Genomic DNA, 21,291 nt, shown 5'->3' on the forward strand with positions numbered 1-21,291 from the left:
ACCTGCACACAGATGTTTATAGCAGTTTTATTCATAATTGCTAAAACGTGACAGTAACCAAGATGTCTTTCAATAGGTGAATGTATAAACTGTGGTACATCCATACAATGGAATATTAGCACTAAAAGAAAGCTGTTAAGCCACATAAAGACATGGAGGGATTTTAAATGCATATTGTTAAGTGAAGCCAATCTTAAAAGGCTATATTCTATAAGATTCTAACTACATGCCATTCCAGAAAAGACAAACATATATAGAGAGTAAAACTATCAGTTTTACCAGAGTTTGGAGGGATGGGGGAGGAAGAGAGAGGGATGAATAGCGAAGCACAGGGAATTTTTAGGGCAAACTACTGTGTATGATACTGTAATGGTGGATACATGTTACTATACATTTGTCAAAACCCATAGAATGCACAACACAAAGAGTGAACCTTAATGTAAACTATGGACCTTCAGTTAATAATAATGTATCAATATTTGTTCATCACTTGTAAAAAATGTACCACACTAATATAAGATGTAAATAATACAGGAAACTATGGTAGACTAGAGGGAGGTATGTAGGAACTCTGTATTTTCCCATCAATTTCTCTGTAAGACTACAATTGTTCCAAAAGAATAAAGATCTAATTAAAAAAAATTTTAATGTCTATTTATTTTTGAGAGAGAGAGAGAGACAGAGTGCAAGTGGGGGAGGGGACAGAGAGAGAGGGAAACACGGAATCGGAAGCAGGCTCCAGGCTCTGAGCTGTCAGCACAGAGCCGGACATGGGGCTCAAACCCACGAACCCGTGAGACCATGACCTGAGCCAAAGTGGGACGCTTTCAAACGACTGAGCCACCCAGGAGCCCCAATAAAGTTCTAATTTTAAAAAACAGGTCACCATTGGAGAATTCTATGAACTAAATTATTTTGAAAACTGTTAAACAAAGAAAGATTTTATGTCTTTCCAATATATCCCAGACCCCTAGGGAATCAAATAATAGGAAGTTTCTCATTACAGACATATTACAGCTAATAAGGAAGGAATGATACGTCCATTTTGCAACACCTGATCAATAATCTATCTAGATAATGATTATCAAAGGCTGCTCTATAAATACAAAAGCAAACACAACCAGATGGAAGAATACTACACTATCTTGACAAAAAAAGAGACAAACCTGAGTCTGATAAAGTCTGACAGACTCAACTATCAATTTACAGAAAATACGGAAGACAGGAAAACATACTAAATGGCGTCATGGGGATACAATCAGCAAAATCCACAGGTGTAAAACTATAGGTCAAATGACCAATTCCTTTGACAAATAAGTTTCAAGGGGGAAAGATTAAAAGACTTACGAGTCATATCAACCAATCTCAGTGTGTGAACTTTATTTGATCTTGATTCATACAAATTCTAAATTTAAAAATTATTAGTTGAAAATTTGAACATTGACTGGGTATTTGATGATGCTAAAGAATCATTAAATTTGTATGTGTGATGAAATTGTGGTAGTTTTTTTTTTTAAACGTAAAGAGCTTCACACTGTCATATTTACAAATGAAATGAAAAAGTATCTGGGATTTAATTCAACATAAAGTAGGAAAGAGGAGAAAGGGTGGGGGTTTGGGTGAAACAGGACTGGTCGTTAGCAGATCATTGTCGAAACCGGATGACAGTCACATAGGTTTATTACATTAATCTGCTGACTTTTCACATGTTTGAAATCTTCTAAAGTAAAATTATTTTTTAAAATAAGCAACACACACACACACACGCACAAAATAAATAAACAAACAAAAAAATCCAGTGAAGAGTGTTGTTGTGAAACAAAATCCATGTGGTCTTTTGGGTAGGAATTCTTTTTGATCTCTGCTGCTCTCTCAGTCTCCATATCCATGCAATCACCAAATACTGTTGATTCCTACCTCTAAACTAACACTTCTTTCGAACTAGTCCAAGCTAAATTTGGCCTTTGCATAGTGCACCTCAACTTCTGTCTACCTTCAAAACTACAGCCAGAGTGTTTTTTTTTTTAACACAAATTTGATCATACCTCATCCTTTGCTTAAAGTCCACAAATGCTCCTCACTGATCATAGGGTAAGAGCTGACATCGTCAGTACACGCTTTAAAGCCTCACAGGATCTACTCCAACCCTGTGTACCTGACCAGCTCCATCTTGAGATGTTCTGCCTACCTTTCTACACTCGTTACTTCTTGAACTTGCCATACTCATCCCCAACTCAGAGCATCACACCTGTTGTTGACTCTGCTTGGAATGCCTCCTTCTCCCCCCACACACCTTAATCCTTCAGATTTCACCTTAAATGCTACTTTCTCAGGGTAGCTTTCCCATTATTTTGGTCTAGGTGAGGTCAAATTTCTCACAGATTCTTACTGACTGGTCACAACTGAAATTTAAAAATTATTGAAGTCATTTATTTAACATCTGTCTTTCTCAAAGAGAGGAGGAACTAGGTCTTACTATATCCCCAAAGCCTAGCATTTTGTCCTGCACCTATGTGTAGGAGGTCAATAAGCCTCCAGCAAGCTAAAACTACTGGCTCGGTGAATGAATAAATGAATTTAAATATAATACCGATCAAATCATGAAAGAGAATTACTTGCCCCATGATCATGATACTACACAGTTAACCTTAATTTCATTAGTCATACTCCGAACAAAAGATTTGCAAAGCTTCAATATAAATGTATAGAAACAAACAAAAGGAGGAAGTGAGAATGACTACGTTATAAACCCAAATTACAGTCACTCACTGATATTCCAGAAGTACTTAATAACAAAGAAAAAGGGTTGTATCTTCATATACCATCCACCTTTCAAAGGAGGCAGACATATATACAAATAAAAGTTCTGATTCAAGTTCCAACTTTGCTATTCAGACTGAAAACTCTCAGATTCTCTGAAAGAGTAATAAAGACCATATGTACTAAAATCTTACATTTATATTCAATTATTTAAAACAGGCTACATACAGATTGCACACAGTCTCTTGACTCTCAATAAAACAAGTGAATTTAATCTATTCAAGTAAAATCAAAGCTTAAACATTTTAAAGATTAGATCTTCATAATTTTTTAAGTTAATTAATGAGGGAAAAAAAACTACGAACTCCTGAACCAAAATTTTATTTTAAATTATTAGGCTTTAGTGCATATGAAAATATTTTAGAACATATGACATGTAGAGATGTTGGCACATTGAACAGTAGAAAATATTTTTATACAACTTGTGAATCACTAATGTGCTTATTTCTTCTGTGAAGTGAATGCATAGTTCGTTTCAATCAATTTTTGTCATGGAATATCAAGTAGGTGCAACATTTTTATATTATTGTTTAATAACTTCCTAATAAGGTTTTGAGTTTCTAGTTGACTTACACATAATATTTTTTTCAATGTATTGAAGACTGTAGTAGCCTTTTCTCTCATCTCTGGTGGAACATATTTAATATCCAAATATTCAGATAATTTAGACCTAGAATTGTACAGCATGTTAATTACAGTTTCAATGTCATCAATTCCACTACTGCTTCGGCCAAGTGGTAAGAACTGGGATCTATACATTTTTTGTAATTTATGTTCTGCTGCTTCTGCTAAAGCAAGGCTTCGTTTTAGGTGCTCTCTAGAGGCTCGAATGTCCTCTCTGTATTCTGGCTTGAGGCTTTCAACAAGAGGTGCCTGTCGCACCTGTGAACTAATATCTGAAATTTTTTTCAAAATGTCTTCATTATTCAAAATCTGTGGGTGTCTTCCAAATGTTATTGTTTCAAGTGTTCCCACTGTATATTCGCCTGAGAGCTGAGGAACATCTTCTGGTTCTGTGACAGTATCCATGTCAGTGCTCCTACTTAAAGGGGTGACATCTGGACTTGTGGATGATTTAGTAACATTTGGCAATGGCTTTGGCGCCTCAGTGGATCTTACTTCTGAATCTGGCTTTGGCTCTGGCTCTTTAATAATATAAGGTTCATCGGCATGTAAAACAACCGAAACATTATTTGGTTTAATTGACCAGAATGCTGTACTTTCAGTAGATTTTTCCTTCCTTCCTGGCATTGTGAAGCCTCCAGTGGGAGATGCTGTGGTTTCTTCACTGACAGGATTCGTTAAAACATCATTTTTAGTTGAAGTGTCTCCATGTGTAATTATCTCCTTAAATCTTGACAACTTTGGTCCTATAGAATGAGCATTATTTGGAGACTTTGATTTTTCCTCACGACCTGTCTCCCTAGTAGGAACACTTAGTATTAGGTTCTGTAAAACTTCTACATAATGATTTAAGTTTTGTTCTTCATCAGGCGTCACAGTTATACCTTAAGGGGAAAAAAATCAAATGGTAACACTTAGTATTACATATTGACATATTGACAGAATCTACTGACCTAAATTTACTTCATATATTATCACTTAAAAGTTGAGATAAAGAACCAAGAAATAAAGCACTTTTGACTCAGTCAACTCTCACTTATATAAACAAAATTATTTTTTCAGATTGTTAAAACAGATGAACAAGGTTAGTGTAAAAGTTGCGTATTAACACAATTCTCTATATTTTTTCGCTCCTACCTCCCATATAACTTATGATTCTGTAGGCAGTTTATTAAAACAAAATTCCTGATTATAATCTCTAGAAGTGGTGTGTTGGAATTGCCTCATACTGGCTCACTAGAGCCAATTATTAAATTTTTAGGAATTTTGTAAGCCAGATGTTAAACACAGACACTCTTAAAAATTATTTTAATTTGCAATTAAATTGTATCAGAAATAAAGGTAATAAATATTCAAAATTCATCACTTCTTATTTTTATGTCATTTTACTATTATCTATGGTCTTGAGGTTATTTACATCTTGCATAGCTGTATGGCAGAAATGCTTGTAATAGTGTACTACTCTATATCTCTTTCTATGTCTCTGTTCAGTAATGTCAAATACATAGCTTGAAACCAACGATGGTGGGAGTATTTACATCATATAAATGGGCAAATGCTATAAATCTGGGTTTACTAGTCTCTCCAAAAAATCATTTGTTGAACATTTACCAGTATCCAACTGCCCTCAACCCAGCAAAGCTCTAACTACAGCCTGTGGGTCATATCCACCTAACTGTTTTTGTAAATAAAGTTTTCTTGTAATCCAGCCAGTTTCGTCCATTTGTTTATGTATTATCTATGGCTGCTTTGGGTTGCAACAATAGAATTGAGTAGTTGCAATAGAGACCATATGGTATACAAATACTGAAAATACTTACTATCTGGCCCTTCACAGAAAACGTTTGCCAATTCCTGCTCTAAACCATCAACATTTCACTCTCAACACAAAATGGCAGTTTTTTTTTTTTTTTTAATTCAAGTTAGTTAATATACGGTGTAGTATTAGTTTCAGGAGTAGAACCCAGTGATTCATCACTTACATATAACGCCCGGTGCTCATCCCAACAAATGCCCTCCTTAATGCCCATCACCCATTTAGCCCATCCCCCCACCCACCTCTCCTCCAGCAACCCTCAGTTTGCTCTCTGTATTTAAGAGTCTTATGGTTTGCCTCCCTCTCTGTTTTTATCTTATTTTTCCTTCCCTTCCCCTATGATCATCTGTTTTGTTTCTTAAATTCCACACATGAGTGAAATTACGGTATTTGTCTTTCTCTGACTGACTTATTTCACTTAGTATAATACACTCTAGTTCAAAAATGGCAGTTCTATTTATACTGGTATTTTGCAGCATCTGAGTGGTTGATGAAGCTTCTCATTTCCAACATGGAAAACAAAAAAGATAATTGAATAAGATATTCTGAAATTCTGCTCAACTCCCCTTTTCTTAAAACAGCTTTTAATTTTAAGTGCTGGGATTTTATACATGTCATTTTGAAATCATTTTGCCACTATCATGGATATAAATGGCTTAATTGAAGAAAGTAAGTCACTTTTTACCAAACTCTCATGCATAACTCATACCTAAACCCTCCCTCTTCAGGCAAAATGAAATAACAAACTTTCTGTTCAGAAGGCACTTCTATTCAGCACTTTGGCAAGCACAAAACAGTTAAAAAAAAAAAAAAAAAGCTTTACATTTATATGTTTTTCCTCTCTTCCTTAACTCTTCTGTTGCAACTTAGACCAGATGGATATTTAACCAAAATTGATAGCTTATTTCTCAATTTAAAAAATTTCTTAATAAGAACATTTTAGTGAGGCAGAGACAGTGGAAAGATACCAGACTTCTCTGGAGATCTGAGTCTAAAAGTAGATTCTGTGTTTTATGTTATGCTTAGAAAAGCCTTGCATACTTCAAGATCCATATGATGATGATGGGTGAGGAAAAAAGAGGAGGTAGATTTTGATAATGACCTTGTAATATTTATATATATATATTTTAAGTAGGTCCACACCCAGTGTGGAGCCCAACGCAGGGCTTGAACTCACAACCCTGAGATCAAGACCTGAGCTGAGATCAGGAGTCTGTCCCTTAGCCAACTGAGCCATCCAGGCGCCCCAAACCTTGTAATAATTTTCTTAAAATCACTGACACAGTATCATACATTTTTGTCTGTGAATTGTGGATTTTTAAAAAGGAACTAGAAGGTTAACATACCTAACTCTTGTGAGCTATTGCCTATTTTGTGTCAGTCTCAGCCTACCTATAGTAAGACTACCAGCTAGAAATGCCTGGTGGAACTCACCTGGGCTTGGCCATTGTGGGGTGGGGGCAGCTGTTTCCACAGAAGAGTCCCCTTTCCAAACCAATGTAACCACTGGACTGACCCTTGTGGTTCTTACTATAATTGCAAAACACCCTTCAGCAACAACCATCAGGAAATTTGGGGGGAAAAAAGGTTTGTTACTTACAAGATCTTGAAATTGCATAGCACACCTGGGGCCACACTGGGGGAGGAGGACGGGGTGGACGGGGTGGAGAAAGAGAAAGAAAGAGAGGGAGGGAGAGAGCACCCTAGAAAGCACCAGAGAGAGGGTGGTAGGGGTGGAGAGTGCAAATGGGCCAGGGGTTCTTTTTTTATTGGGGTCAAATGTGGGGACCCTAGGGTTCACTCTTTATTGAATTTAAAACATAAGACCATGAATTTGAAGCACAGGAAAGGAAAAAACAAGTAGCCCAAAAGGTCAGTTATCAAAATCAATTAAGATCTCTAAAATAAATGAACCAGGGTGGCCTGCTGGCAATGTGTTTATTCAAGATAGCAATCTTTGAAATGGATGGCTCTTTGAAATAGATGCCTCTACAATCAAAGCTTAAGTCTGGCCTTTGCATTACAAAAAAGAAAAATACTACAACTGTCACGGTTTACACTACATTGATTCTGAGGAGAGGAAATGGGACCAGAGTTGGTCATTAAAGAGGACTAGCCTTCTCCGTATATAGTATCTTACTCTCTAAAAACACACAAGCACACACACCCAATCACTTAATATAGTAAACCAGTAAAACTCACATTTTAAAAGGGAAAATAACTTATTTATGTATTCTTATGGGTATGTAAATCATTGTCCTGAATCTATAGTTTTCCTGGAGGAAAATATTAAAGTAATAGGTAGCCTACTGCAGTGAAAAAATTTTTTTTATTTTTGTCCTGTGGGTACCACTTTCTAACATCATGACCTTAGATAATTACTTAATTTCTCTGAACATTTACTTAACTATAAAATTAAGATACTGTATCTACCTGGAACCAAACAGATACTTGAAAACACTTTAAAAGTTCTATAAAGATAACTCTTGACATTTCTCAGCTTAAAATATAAATTTAAATCCCTAAAAAAAAAAACATTAAAAATATGTCTTGGATCCTATCTATAAAAAACCTTAGACCCTTTCCCACTAAAGACAGAAACAAGATCAGGATACTAACATTTCCGTTACCACTTAACATTGTGTTGGAGGTTATTAGTAATTAGACAACAAAAATAATTGGAAGCATGAGAATTGGGAAGAAAAAGGTTAAACTATCTTTATGTGTAACCGATATAATAATACTTCCAGACAACACAAAAGAATTCATTGAAAAGCTGCTACAAGGACTAAGAGAATTTAGTAAAGTAGCAAGTTACAAAATCAATCTATGAAAATCGATACACAAATATAAACCAGTTAAAAGATGAGAAAGAAGATGCTATTTTGATAACAAATAATGAAAGAAAATATCTAATCATAAATTTAAAAAAACATGGCCCAAAATTATAGGAGTAATTCTATTAGGCTGAATATAGGCATGCAGAGGTCAGGTCCTCATCTCTGGAACCTGTAAATGTTACCTTATAAGAAAAAAAGGTCTTTGCAGATATGATTAAGTTAAGGATCTTGACAGGGGATTATCCTAGATTATCTGGGTGAACTCTACATCCAATCACAAATGTGTTTATAAGAGAGAGACAGAGATCTGATACCCAGAAGAAGAAGAGCGTAATATAGAGGAGGAAGCAGAGAATAGAGTGAAATGGCCATAAAACACAGAATGCTGGCAGCTACCAGAAGCTAGAAGAGCCAATTAAAATCTTATCTCTTGGGGCACCTGAGTGGCTCAGTCAGTTAAGCATCTGACTTCGGCTCAGGTCATGATCTCACGGTTCGTGGGTTCAAGCCCCACATCGGGCTCTCTGCTGTCAGCTTGGGGCCTGGAGCCTGCTTTGGATTCTGCGTCTCCCTCTCTCTCTGCCCCTCCCCTGCTAACACTCACTCTCTCTCTCTCTCTCTCAAAAAGATAAATAAACATTTAAAAAAATCTCTTAGAGCTTGCAGAGGGAACACAGCTCTGCCTTACACCTTGATTTTGGCTCAGTGAAACTGATTTTAGACTTACGGCCTCTAAAACTGTGAGAGAATAAATTTCTGTTATTTTGAGACACCAAGTTCATGGTAATTTGTTATATAGCAGCCACAGAAAACTGATATAGGAATATAATAAAATCTTCTGAAAGACATAATGTAAGCTTTAGCAAATGGAAAGATATACCATGTTCTTAGAAAAAAAGATTCAACATCATAAAGATGCTCAGATGTCATGTTCTCTCTGTTAAGGTATACATTTAATATGCTTCTAACAAAATATCACTATTTCCTGGAGTTAGAAAAATGGATTATAAAGTTCATCTGGAAGGAAAACTGAGTGAGAATAGCCCAAAAAATGGGGGCTAGACCCAATAGACATGAAATTATATTATAAAGCCTCTGTTATAAATCTAGTATAGCACTGCACATGAATATACAGATAAATGGAACAGAACAGAAAAGATAGAAAAAGACCCAACTGTATATGGAAAAATAGCTCAAAGTGAGGGAAGCTTTCAATTTATAAACTTATTCTAGCTAATAAATGAAGAAGCCACTTAGAATATGACATTTTGCAATGATTATTAATATCAGTGATTGTTTATACCCCCCAAAGATACAAAATCAGATATTATCTATTTCCTGATGAAAGAATACAATACCACCGATGAAGCAGTCTTGCAAAAACAGTAAAAACCTGAATCTAATGATTTTTCTAGGTCTAACTAGCAATATACTGAAAATCCATGGGACAAGAAACAAAGGAAGATATAAACTATGCCATAGGGATATAATCAGCAAAATCTAGACTGTGGGAAACTATAGGACATATGATCCAATTTCCTAACAATTACATTGCAAGGAGAAAAACAGAGATGAAATAAGAATATACATTAAAATGGAATTAAAAGACATATCAATGAATTACATGTATGAATCTTATTTGAATCCCAATTCATCCAAACAAAATTGAAGAGAGAAAATCAGGAAAGTTTGAACATTGGCCAGATATCTGATAATACTCAGGAATTATTATCTTTTTAGGTGTGAAACTAACATTGTTATTGTGTTTAAGTACTTATAGTTTAGTCTTCATATTGAAATATTTACTAATGAAATTATATGATGTTTGGAATTTGCTTCTAAAAAATTCAAATCTGAGAAGTTAGAGAGAGGGACCAGGAAGATGAGAGGGAAAGGAATATCAATGAAACAAGATTAATTATGGGTTAGTAGTTGAGGCTGGTTATAGCTATATGGAGATTTATTATACCATTATTTCTACTTGTGTATATATTTAAATTTCTCCATAAAGAATTTTTTTTATATATGCTTTGGAAAATTTTCAATTCTGGGCCACTATTCACATACAAATCTAAAATCTGCAGCCAACAAAGGCCTAAGTGCTTTTAAAAAGACATTGCCATTAGACGGTAGGCTGCTAAACCCTCCATTTTTAATCATTTAGCTTGTCCCTTCTCAAAGTAGTAAACAGGACACCCAAGTTACTATTAGGTGAAGTAGACTGTCAAAGGACTGGAAAAGGACATCCTTACTGCTAGTGGATTCCTAAAAAAAACTGAAGTACTCATTATCCCTTTACACTATTACTTAGGCAACATTAAAAAGCCTGTTCATGGCTGCTGAACAATACAGCACCCTACTTTCTATCTTGCTTTTCTTCCCTTCTTCATGTACCTTTTGTCTCCATATTGTTCTGTTGTTAAATCCATCCACTCCCACACACTTCCCACCTCCTACTTTTGTCCCCCTAAAAAATCTACATACTTCATAGTGACTTCATAGTTGTACTAATCAGGACTGCTCTTGCAAATCAATTTGATCTTTGTACAGATATTTGCAAGCAAGGTAGTAAAAGATAGTCAAGCCTCCAATATCCCTGCAAATGGTTCTGGCCACTATGAAAACTTGCTTTTCCTCTTTCTTCAGAAGTTACGAGAAAGATGAACAAAATTCAAATTCTTACAAAGACCAGACTACTCTGCTGGAAGTTGAGTTTTTGTACTTTGGATACTTGTAGTTTACCCTGGCACGCTTTATAATATCCCCCTCTCTCTTTACCAGTTAATGTTCCAGCCAAACAGAGCAATGTCTCCAGGTAATGTTCCAGCTAAACAGAGCAATGTCTCCAAATGAGGACAAGTAAGAACCTCTTCCACCTTGAGAAATCATAATGCTGCTTTCCAGTGCCTCTAGTAAGCAGGATGGCTCCCTGCAAAGCAGGTTTACAGTTTAACATGAATCATAGATATGGATGTCACAGCTGTGCTTGAGACTATCTGCACTTCTTTTCTTGAAATAGTACAGGGAGAATGAGTCACATGACAGGAATTATAGGAAACTAAACAAAATGGTAAAACAACTGCAGGGAACAAAAGTGGCACCAAATCTGAAGGGCAAAATTGCAAGACAGTGATTGAAAAGACCATAATAGCTCTGACTGACTGAGGGATTACTACGTGCGTGGCACTACACTGAGGGCTATGAATGTGAGGAATGTTTTATAAAGAGGAAAAGGAGGATACTGAGAAAGGACAAGTAATTTGCCTAAGATTATATTCAATTTGTAGGTGGGAAGAATGGCATTCAAACAGGCTGCCTTCTTTCAAAGCAGGTACACATAATAACTACACAATGTTGTCATAAAAACATGACATAAGGATGCTGGCAAAGTAGAAGTATGATAATAAAATTATCCTGGAGGAATACAACTTTCTTTTAAAATACATGTAAATATGAAAATACAATCAATACATAAGTAAAATATACAGAATTTTGCTCTACTGTCAACTGGACAAAAATACACCCCATTCGTATATTAAGATGTACTTGGAAACATTTGAACTGATCCCAAAATGTTTTACTTTTTTTTAATTTTTATTTTGTTCTATTTTTATTTAAATTCCAGCCAGTTAACAGGGTGCCTGGATGGCTCAGTTGGTTGGGAGTCAGACTCTTGATTTCAACTCAGGTCACGATCTCATGGTCATGGGAGCAAGCTCAGCATCAGGCCCCTGAGCTGGGCATGGAGCCTGCTTGGGTCTCTCTCTCTCTCTCTCTCTCTCTCTCTCTCTCTCTCCTACCTCTGCCCTCTGCCCCTCCCCTCCTTGAATATGTCCTCTCCCTCTTTCAATAAATAAATAAATTAATTCCAGTTAGTTACATACAGTATTAGTTTCAGGTGTACAATATAGTGATTCAACACTTCCATAGAATCAATACCTGGTGCTCATCATAACGAGTGTACTCTTTAATCCCCATCACCTATTTCACCCATCCCCTCTCCCCCACTCACCTCCCCTCTGGTAACCATCATTTTGTTTCTGTATGGTTAAGACTCTGTTTCTTGGTTTCCCATTCTCTCTTTTTTCCATTTGCTTGTTTGTTTTGTTTCCTAAATTCCACATATGAGCAAAATCATACAGTATCTGTCTTTCTCTGACTTATTTCTCTTAGCATGATACTGTTTAGCTCCATCCACATCATTGCAAATGGCAAGATTTCATTCCTTTTTATGGCTGAACAATATTCCATTGTGTGTATATATATACATATATATGTATATACGTTCTTCTTTATACATCTTCTTCTTTATACATTCATCAATTGATGGACAGTTGGACTATTTCCATAGTTTGGCTATTGTAGATAATGCTGCTATAAGCATTGAGGTGCATGTATCCCTTTGAATTCATATTTTTGTATTCTTTGGGTAAATACCTAATAGTGCAATTGCTGGATTATATTTTTAACTTTTTGAAGAACCTCCACAGTTTTCCACAGCGGCTGCATCAGTTTGCATTCCCACAATCGTGCAAGAGGGTTTTCCTTTCTCCACATCCTCACCAACACCTGTTGTTTCTTGTGTTGATTTTATCCATTCTGACAGGTGTGAGGTGATATCTCATTGTAGTTTTGCATTTCCCTGGTGATAAGTGATGATGAGCATCTTTTCATGTGTCTGTTGCCCATCTGTATGTCTTCTTTGGAAAAATGTCTAAAACTGATCCAAATTAGATATGTTTTGGTACTACAAAGTATACATAGGAACTGACAGTCAATGATGCAAAAAGGATCCATTCACTTCACACAGAAGCAAAAATAAGTTACTTTTGAGTTTATTTTGAGGAAAATAATAAAATCATGATTTAAAATAAGCAATGAAATATAAAACTTCAATCAAAAAATAATATATTCAAAACATATATTCCTTCTCCTAGAATGGCCACTTAAAGAAGGAAGAAGAGAGTATAACGAATAAAAAGCCCATTAGCATGAAAAGTTGCTATAGTTCACTGTTCATAAAAGAAATGCACGTTAAAAACAATCTTTATCTTGCCAGTCAGGGAGATAAAATTTTTTAAAAACAATAAAACCTAGGATTGGCATGTGTATGTATAGTTACTTCCTTAGTAACAAAAGCAACTTCAATACCTCCTTTATGAATCCCAGATCAATCATCAGTCTCTCTCTAGCACACTGATCTTTTCTTTATAGAATTTAAGATCATCTTAACTATCTAAATTTAATGTCTGTTAACTACTACATATTGAAAACTCTTTGAAAGCTGTGACCATGTCTACTTTGTTCTCTATATCCTGTTATACCCAGAGCCTACAGCCATAGCAGACAGTCAAAAAGCATTTGTCAAATGAATGGTTGAATAAATGAACCAGATGCTGGTTAAGTATATAAATTAATTGTACCTCCAGTGATTTATCTTAAAGAAATAATAACAGGTTAAAACAGTTCTATAGAAGAATGCTATAGAGGAAAACTAAACATCATGTTATGTTTAAAATAAATCTGCTGGTCTAAAGACTGCCTTTTGGGGGCGCCTGGGTGGCGCAGTCGGTTAAGCGTCCGACTTCAGCCAGGTCACGATCTCGCGGTCCGTGAGTTCGAGCCCCGCGTCAGGCTCTGGGCTGATGGCTCAGAGCCTGGAGCCTGTTTCCGATTCTGTGTCTCCCTCTCTCTCTGCCCCTCCCCCGTTCATGCTCTGTCTCTCTCTCTGTCCCAAAAATAAATAAACGTTGAAAAAAAAATTAAAAAAAAAAAAATAAAGACTGTCTTTTGGTTTGTTTTTGTTTGTTTGGTTTTGGTTTTTAGCTAACAGTCCAATTATTATTAGGGAGAAAATCTGGACATTAAAAAAAGTCCTCTTATTTTAGGCAAAGGAGGCACTTTTTTACAACAATAAAAGATACAGCTTTAATTATATTTTTCTAAATTTCTAAGTCTGAAGTTTATCAACAGTATCATAAATATTGTAGTTAAATAGCTACAATTTTCAGAAAGTCCCTGCACTTCCTTAAACTGGCCCTTACTAAATGCCCTAGTATAAATTTAGATCACATAAATTTAACTAAATTTGTTTAAGTTCTATTAATTCCCTTTTAATTCATGTTATCAATCTCTAAGGTAACACTGAATTAACATAATTTTAAGTAAATTACAATCTTAGGGATTAAAAATCCCTAAGGGTTACTAGGAATAAAATTCCTTCATAACTTATCTTTTACATATTTTGAAGTATACAATTCAGTGGTGTTTAGTATAGTCACAGTTGTGCAACCATAACCATTAAAACATTTCATCATCCCCCAAATAAGCCCATTCCCCATTTCCCTCAGCCCTAAGCAACCACAAGTTTACTTTCTTTCTCTATGGATTTGCCTATTCTTGGTGTTTAATATAAGTGAAATTATATAATATGCATTCTTTTATGACTGGCTTCTTTCACTTAGCATAATGTTTTCTAGACTCATCCATTTGGGAACACACATCAGTATTTCATTCCTTTTTATGGCCAAATAATATTCCATTGTATGCATATACCACAATTTATGAATTCATCAGTTGCTGCTCATTTGGCTTCTTTCTACTTTTTAGTGACAATGGGTAATGCTGCTATGTTCACATACAAGCTTTTGTGTGGATGTACGTTTTCATTTCTCTTGTACATATGTCTAGGAATGGAATTACTAGGTCATATAGTGATACTATGTTTAAGCTTCGAAGAACTGCCAAAGCAGCTGCATTCCCACCAACAATATATAAGGGGTTCAATTTCTCCAGATCATCCTCTGTTCTTTTGATTACAGCCATCCTTGTGAGTGTTAAGTCATATCCCATTGAGTTTTGACTTATATTTTTCTAATGGCTAATGATACTGGACATCTTTTCACATGCCTGTTGGCCACCTATATATCTTCTTTGGATAAATCTGTATTCTGATGATATTTTACCCATTTTTTAATTGGGTTGTCTTTTTATTGAGTTGTAAGAATTCTTTATATATTCTGGAGACAAGTCCTTTAGCATATATATGAGTTGAAAATATTTTCTCCTACTCTGTTAGTTGTATTTTCATTTTCTTAAGGTTATCGTTTGCAGCACAAAAGTTTTTAATTTTGATGTAGTTCAATTTATCTATTTTGTTGTTGCTACTTGTGCTTTTGATATCACATCTTAAAAAACCATTGCCAAATCCAAGGGCACAAAGACCTACACCTACATTTTCATCTAAGAGTTCTATAGTTTTAGTTTTTACATTTAGATCTATGATCTAGCTTGAATTAACTTTTGTATATAGCCTGAGGCAAGAGTCCAACTTCATTCCTTTGGCTGTTATCCCAGCACCATTTGCTGAAAAGGCTATTCTTTTCCCCACTGAATTGTCTTGGTATCCTTGTTGAAAAGCAACTGACCATTATTAATGTAAAAGGTCCTTTCTGGACTCTGAATTAAATTTGTCACCTATATGTCTATTCTTATGCCAGTACTACACTGTCTTGATTACTGCAGTTGTAATAGTAAATTTTGAAATCAGGAAGTGTGAATCCTTGAACTTTGTTCTTTTTCGGGATTGTTATGGCTACTCTGGGTCCCTTCCAATTCCATACGAATTTTAGTATCAGCTTGTTCATTTCTGCAAAAAAAGCAAGCCAGATTGTGAAATGGATTGTGTCAAATCTGTAGATCAATTTGGGGAGTATTGCCATCTAATAGATTTTTTTTTTATTTTTTAATGTTTATTTATTTTTGAGAGAGAGAAAGAGAGAGACAGAGCATGAACAGGGGAAGGGCAGAGAGAGATGGAAACACAGAATCTGAAACAGCTCCAGGCTCTGAGTTGTCAGCACAGAGCCTGATGTGGGGCTCGAACTCGGGAACAGTGAGATTATGACCTGAGCCAAAGTCGGATGCTTAACAACTGAGCCACCCAGGCACCCCTCCATCTGATAGATTTTTTTAACAGAATTCAAGATTATACATATTTATATAAATAGGATCGTAATATATTATTATATTTGATCAACATTTAAATTTTTATTGAAATGCCTTTTATACATTGTTAAGTCCTTATTTAATGAAGACACAAAGCCAAGAATCTAAAAAATTGGGTATTTTTCATCTGAAGTGTAAGCAATACAATTTACTGTTCATTTCATCTTCTATGACTAAATGGTACAAATGAAATTTTCAGAGCAAGATTATTAGGCCTAGTGTGTCAGTTTGTGGCTTCTAACATTGTCTTTGGGGATGTTTTCATCCACTCCATTCTTTTTAAGAACCATGAAGGGCAAGGAGAGAAGTTAAAGTAGCCACCAGCAACAACTACTAAACCCATCAAAAAGCAAATAAATGTAAAGAAAAAGCATAATTCTCTATTTTTTATTACTTTTTAAATGTTGATTTATTTTTGAAAGAGAGAGTGGGCATGTGAGCTAGGAAGGGGTAAAGAGAGAGGGAGATAGAGAATTCCATGGAGGCTTCACGCTGTCAGCACAGAGACCAATGTGGGGCTTGAACTCACAAACTGTGAGATCAAGACCTGAGCTGAAATCCAGAGTTGAATGCCTAACTGACTGAGCCACCCAGGTGCCCCATACTTCTATGTATTTTAAGCACATTTAAAAGGTCACTTGACTTTGGCATCAAGTTTTCTTTATCCTGTTGTGGTATAGCTATTAGGATCAGTTGAGAGAGCACCTTCATGTGCATGGACCATCTTAATACATTTCATTAACTTCCGAAACAATATGGTAGTATATCTTCTAATATGTGAATCCTATTGGTGGGTAGCCTATGGAGGTGGGTAGTAGCAAAAGAATCATGAGTCTGTCCACAAATATTTTATAGGAAGAAAGTAAGATCTTGCAAAGCATTGATTTGTATTAGTTTTGTGTAAGGAAACACTTTTGCCTGTCTTGGGCACATAAATAAAATTAAATGTAAACAGTATTTTTAAATATCTGAATAAACTTCACCTGAGTAAAATATTAGGTATTAAAAAGTAGTTCTCACACTTTTGAGTTTCATTATGACTGTTAGATTTTTGTAACAGTTTTAAACTATCATTTTGTTTTTTTATGCTCAAATAGTCACAACTTAGTCAGTTGGAGCCACTGTAAGCTGTCTCTTGTATCCTTTTGAGGGAACCTCTGAATTTTTAAAGTATCCTTGTTTGTTCTCTGGTAGTTACTGCTGCCTGCCTCCCTCCCATCTTCTACCCCACTCTCATCCTTACCCCTCAAGTCTAGACTTTATTTTCCTAAAGATGAAAATCAGCTATCCTTTCAAGGAATCCTGGTTTCTTTTCACGGAAAACAATATTAGAGATAAAAATCTGAGGGCTAGAGGTACATATCAAGACTAACATTAAGAAGTGATATTGTGGGGCACCTGGGTGGCTCAGTCGGTTAAGCGGCCGACTTCGGCTCAGGTCATGATCTCGCGGTCCGTGGGTTCGAGCCCCGCGTCGGGCTCTGTGCTGACAGCTCAGAGCCCGGAGCCTGTTTCAGATTCTGCATCTCCCTCTCTCTGACCCTCCCCCGTTCATGCTCTGTCTCTCTCTGTCTCAAAAATAAATAAATGTTAAAAAAAAAAAAATTAAAAAAAAAAAAAAAGAAGTGATATTGTTATCAAGCCATTTTAGTCAACAGAACTAAAAAATATATATGAACAGACATTCATTTTTACTGATCTTTGCCAGCTGAGTTTTAACATTAAGGCACACCAACCTGAATTTTAAACCCCCTATCTAAATTATAATTGCATTCCTTTTTGTAATATAATAAGCCATACAACTATTACTTTTAGCTGGAAATATTGATTAAAACTGACATAATTATTGGTTCTGTCAATAACAATTTATTAATATTAAAACTTACCATAAAAATACTAATGAATAACAAGGTTAAACATTACAATTGCTTTTGTATAATCGGACTACATTCCACTCCAACTAATGAATGGTCAAATTATCTTGTTTGGGGTTTTGTATAATTTTAAAAACCGTTTTGTTGTTAAATACACCACTGTCTGATATATTCTCTGTTCTAATTGCTTAATTTTAATGTTTTATTTATTTATTTATTTATTTATTTATTTATTTATTTATTTCAACGTTTATTTATTTTTGGGACAGAGAGAGACAGAGCATGAACGGGAGAGGGGCAGAGAGAGAGGGAGACACAGAATCGGAAACAGGCTCCAGGCTCTGAGCCATCAGCCCAGAGCCTGACGCGGGGCTCGAACTCCCGGACCGCGAGATCGTGACCTGGTTGAAGTCGGACGCTTAACCGACTGCGCCACCCAGGCGCCCCAATTTTAATGTTTTAACTGACAAGTTTTTCTTAGTGCAGCATTACAGTACTAGAGTTTAAAAAAAGCTTGTTCTTTTTTAGCACACTTTATGAGATGGATGAAAAATATAAACAGTTTGAGCTGTCATATTCAAGAATCTTATTTGGTTAACCTAATGATTCATGTAGTTACATGAATAATCTTTCTCTCTACATAAGTTCTTTCTGGAGAAACCCAGTTTTGTAAGTGTAAGTAATTTAGAAAATTCCAGTCACTTAAATTCCTATGCAAGATTTTAAATAATTGCAAGCATTAAAATAAAATACTTGTAAACTAGTCTAGGCTGGTAATATTTTATCACTTAGTTCAGGCCTGTGATTTGTGTACCTCATTGTATGTATATTGTGTATTTAAACTGTCATGCATATAACTCTGTTTTGCATTATAGTTACTGGACATTAACACAAAGATAAAACAAAAATATCATTTTTAAAGAACTAGTTTATAAAATTTAATTTTATCAATAGATGCTATTTTCACTGTAATGTAACTAATTGAACACATTCTATAAACCAAGCTATATTTCCTAGTTTCATCATGCCATAAATTTTATTACTTTAAACTGAGACAAAATTAACATAAAATTTCTTAAATTTAAGATTATGGATATGACAGTATAATTCATAAGATTTTTTTCTTCTACCAAAGAGTTAGGAATGGCTTGGTTCCCTTGTCTCACCTGAGAAACTATGGTTTTTGTGGCCAGAGATATTACAAATTTTTAGAAATTAAAAAATGTGATTTTTTACCTCTAGTCAGTCATTTTAAACCACAAATCATGGTTTTAACATGTAAATTAAGTGGCTTCTTTTCTTTTTTTAAAGAAACTGAATAACAAACCCAAGAAAACCTAGTGCCCTATTATCTATGCAAATATATTGTAAATTAATTGAGTTTTTAAAATATTTGGAAGTCTCAAGTTCTTACAAATGCACTATCAAGCATCAATTAAAATATCTAATTGTATACATAAAACTTCCAATTGTTAAGAGGTGTAAAAAACCAAATAATTTCTCTACAATGTCTATTTAAGAGAACGAATATATATGATTATGTTCATAAAAATCCAAAAGGCTACACCTTTATTTGTTTCTGGAGAGATTTCCTAATTGGTAAAGCTAAAATGGTATTATGCATTAACTGTTTTAACTAACAATTTTTTTTTTAATTTTTTTTTTTCAACGTTTATTTATTTTTGGGACAGAGAGAGACAGAGCATGAACGGGCGAGGGGCAGAGAGAGAGGGAGACACAGAATCGGAAACAGGCTCCAGGCTCTGAGCCATCAGCCCAGAGCCCGACGCGGGGCTCGAACTCACGGACCACGAGATCATGACCTGGCTGAAGTCGGACGCTTAACCGACTGCGCCACCCAGGCGCCCCATAACTAACAATTTTTTTTCCACAAAAAACTTACACTCAAAAATGAAAAAAAAAGAAAAAAAAGACTATGCTTCTAAGAAGTGACAGTATGCCAAAAATTACAATAAAATGTAATGATAATAAAATGCTAATATTAAAAATCTTATACAGTAATATACCCAGTTCCTTAAGACTAAAGTTTTAAGAGAGGAAAACCATGGAAACAGCTTGATTTCAGGACGGGTTAAGATGGCAGAGAAGTAAGGGGACCGGGATCTTCCTTGTCCCTCAAACACAGCTGTATTGAGGTCAGATCACTCGGAGCACCTAGGAAATGGATGTGGAGTGACATCAAGATCTCCACAGTTGGAGGGAGAAAGCTTGGCAGGATGGAGCCTCTGGAGCTAAAACTTGGAGGTACAAAAGTGAGCGACTTTCTCCAAACGGAGCTGGAAGCCATTGCCATGCTCCTGGGGAAGAGCGAGCCAGCCCTGGAATGCATAGTGGAGTGTAGCCATCTCAGGGGCACACTGGAAGAGAACAGTCCTCTTCCCAGAGTACTGTAAGAAGAGGGTTTACTGCCTCCCCAAGGACAAAACACCCTGCAGGTGCCAGCCAAAGGCCTTTTATCGGCAGGGCAGAGTGGTGCTACTCCAGAACAGGGTCTGCACAGTGCAGGGTCATTTAAGACATCAGATTTTGAATCTCAGTTGAGCTCCTAGAGGCACAGAAGAACTGTGGCACAGGGCAAGCTGACTGCCCTCCATACTCTGTGAGGGCTGCCTTAACAGCATGATTTGCAACACCTGGTCAGAGGAGGACAGATTGGGTGTCGCCATTTTCCTCCTCAACACCAACATGAAGGGACTGCAGGGAGCAGGACAGTGGGCTCCCAATGGAGGTGGTACCAATTTACACCAAACCCTGCCCCTTGGTGCCTGGCAACTGCTTATCTACTGGAGCAAGACTGACCCAACACAAAGTCAGCCTCTCCTCCAGACCAGCACAGCCAACAGACAATTGTTTTTGTTTTTTAATTTTAGTTTATCTTATTATTCTAGATTCTCTCTCTCTTTTTTTTTCTTTTGGAATCAAGCCCATAGTTCCTGGTTTGTTTGTTTTTTTGGTCAATTCTTATTTTGTATACATTATAAATATAAATATAATTTTTTTGATCAGGCATTTTTATTCTATTCTTTTTCCACCTTTTCTCTATCTTCTTCTTCTTTATTTTCCTTTCTCTTTCTCTGGATTTAGCCTTACAGTTTTTTGATTCTGTTTGGTCTTCTTTTTTACCCTTTTTCTTTTTTTATGGGATCAGGCTTCCCCCCACCCCCACTCCACTTTTTTTCCTTTTCTTTTTCCAGGGTTACTTCAACAAACAAATCAAAGCACACCGGGTTGAAGGTTCCAAACATTCCACCACTATAAGCAAGTAAAGAGCTCTGCAGAGGTGGGATAG

At 35.8% G+C, this 21,291-nt stretch overlaps 1 protein-coding gene across 1 annotated transcript in view; it reads right to left on the minus strand.

Moving 5' to 3' along the window:
* Window positions 1-3,143: 3,143 nt before the first annotated feature.
* The window catches only part of SPESP1 (sperm equatorial segment protein 1), a 34,549-nt gene continuing 16,401 nt past the window's right edge, over window positions 3,144-21,291 (minus strand). The window contains exon 2 of the mRNA XM_030317835.1: window positions 3,144-4,328. Coding sequence (XP_030173695.1) covers window positions 3,310-4,328 — 1,019 coding nt within the window. The 3' untranslated portion in view covers window positions 3,144-3,309. The remainder of the gene's footprint in view (window positions 4,329-21,291) is intronic.

This window comes from Lynx canadensis, chromosome B3, assembly GCF_007474595.2.
Source record: "Lynx canadensis isolate LIC74 chromosome B3, mLynCan4.pri.v2, whole genome shotgun sequence".
NCBI classification, from domain to species: Eukaryota; Metazoa; Chordata; class Mammalia; order Carnivora; family Felidae; genus Lynx; species Lynx canadensis.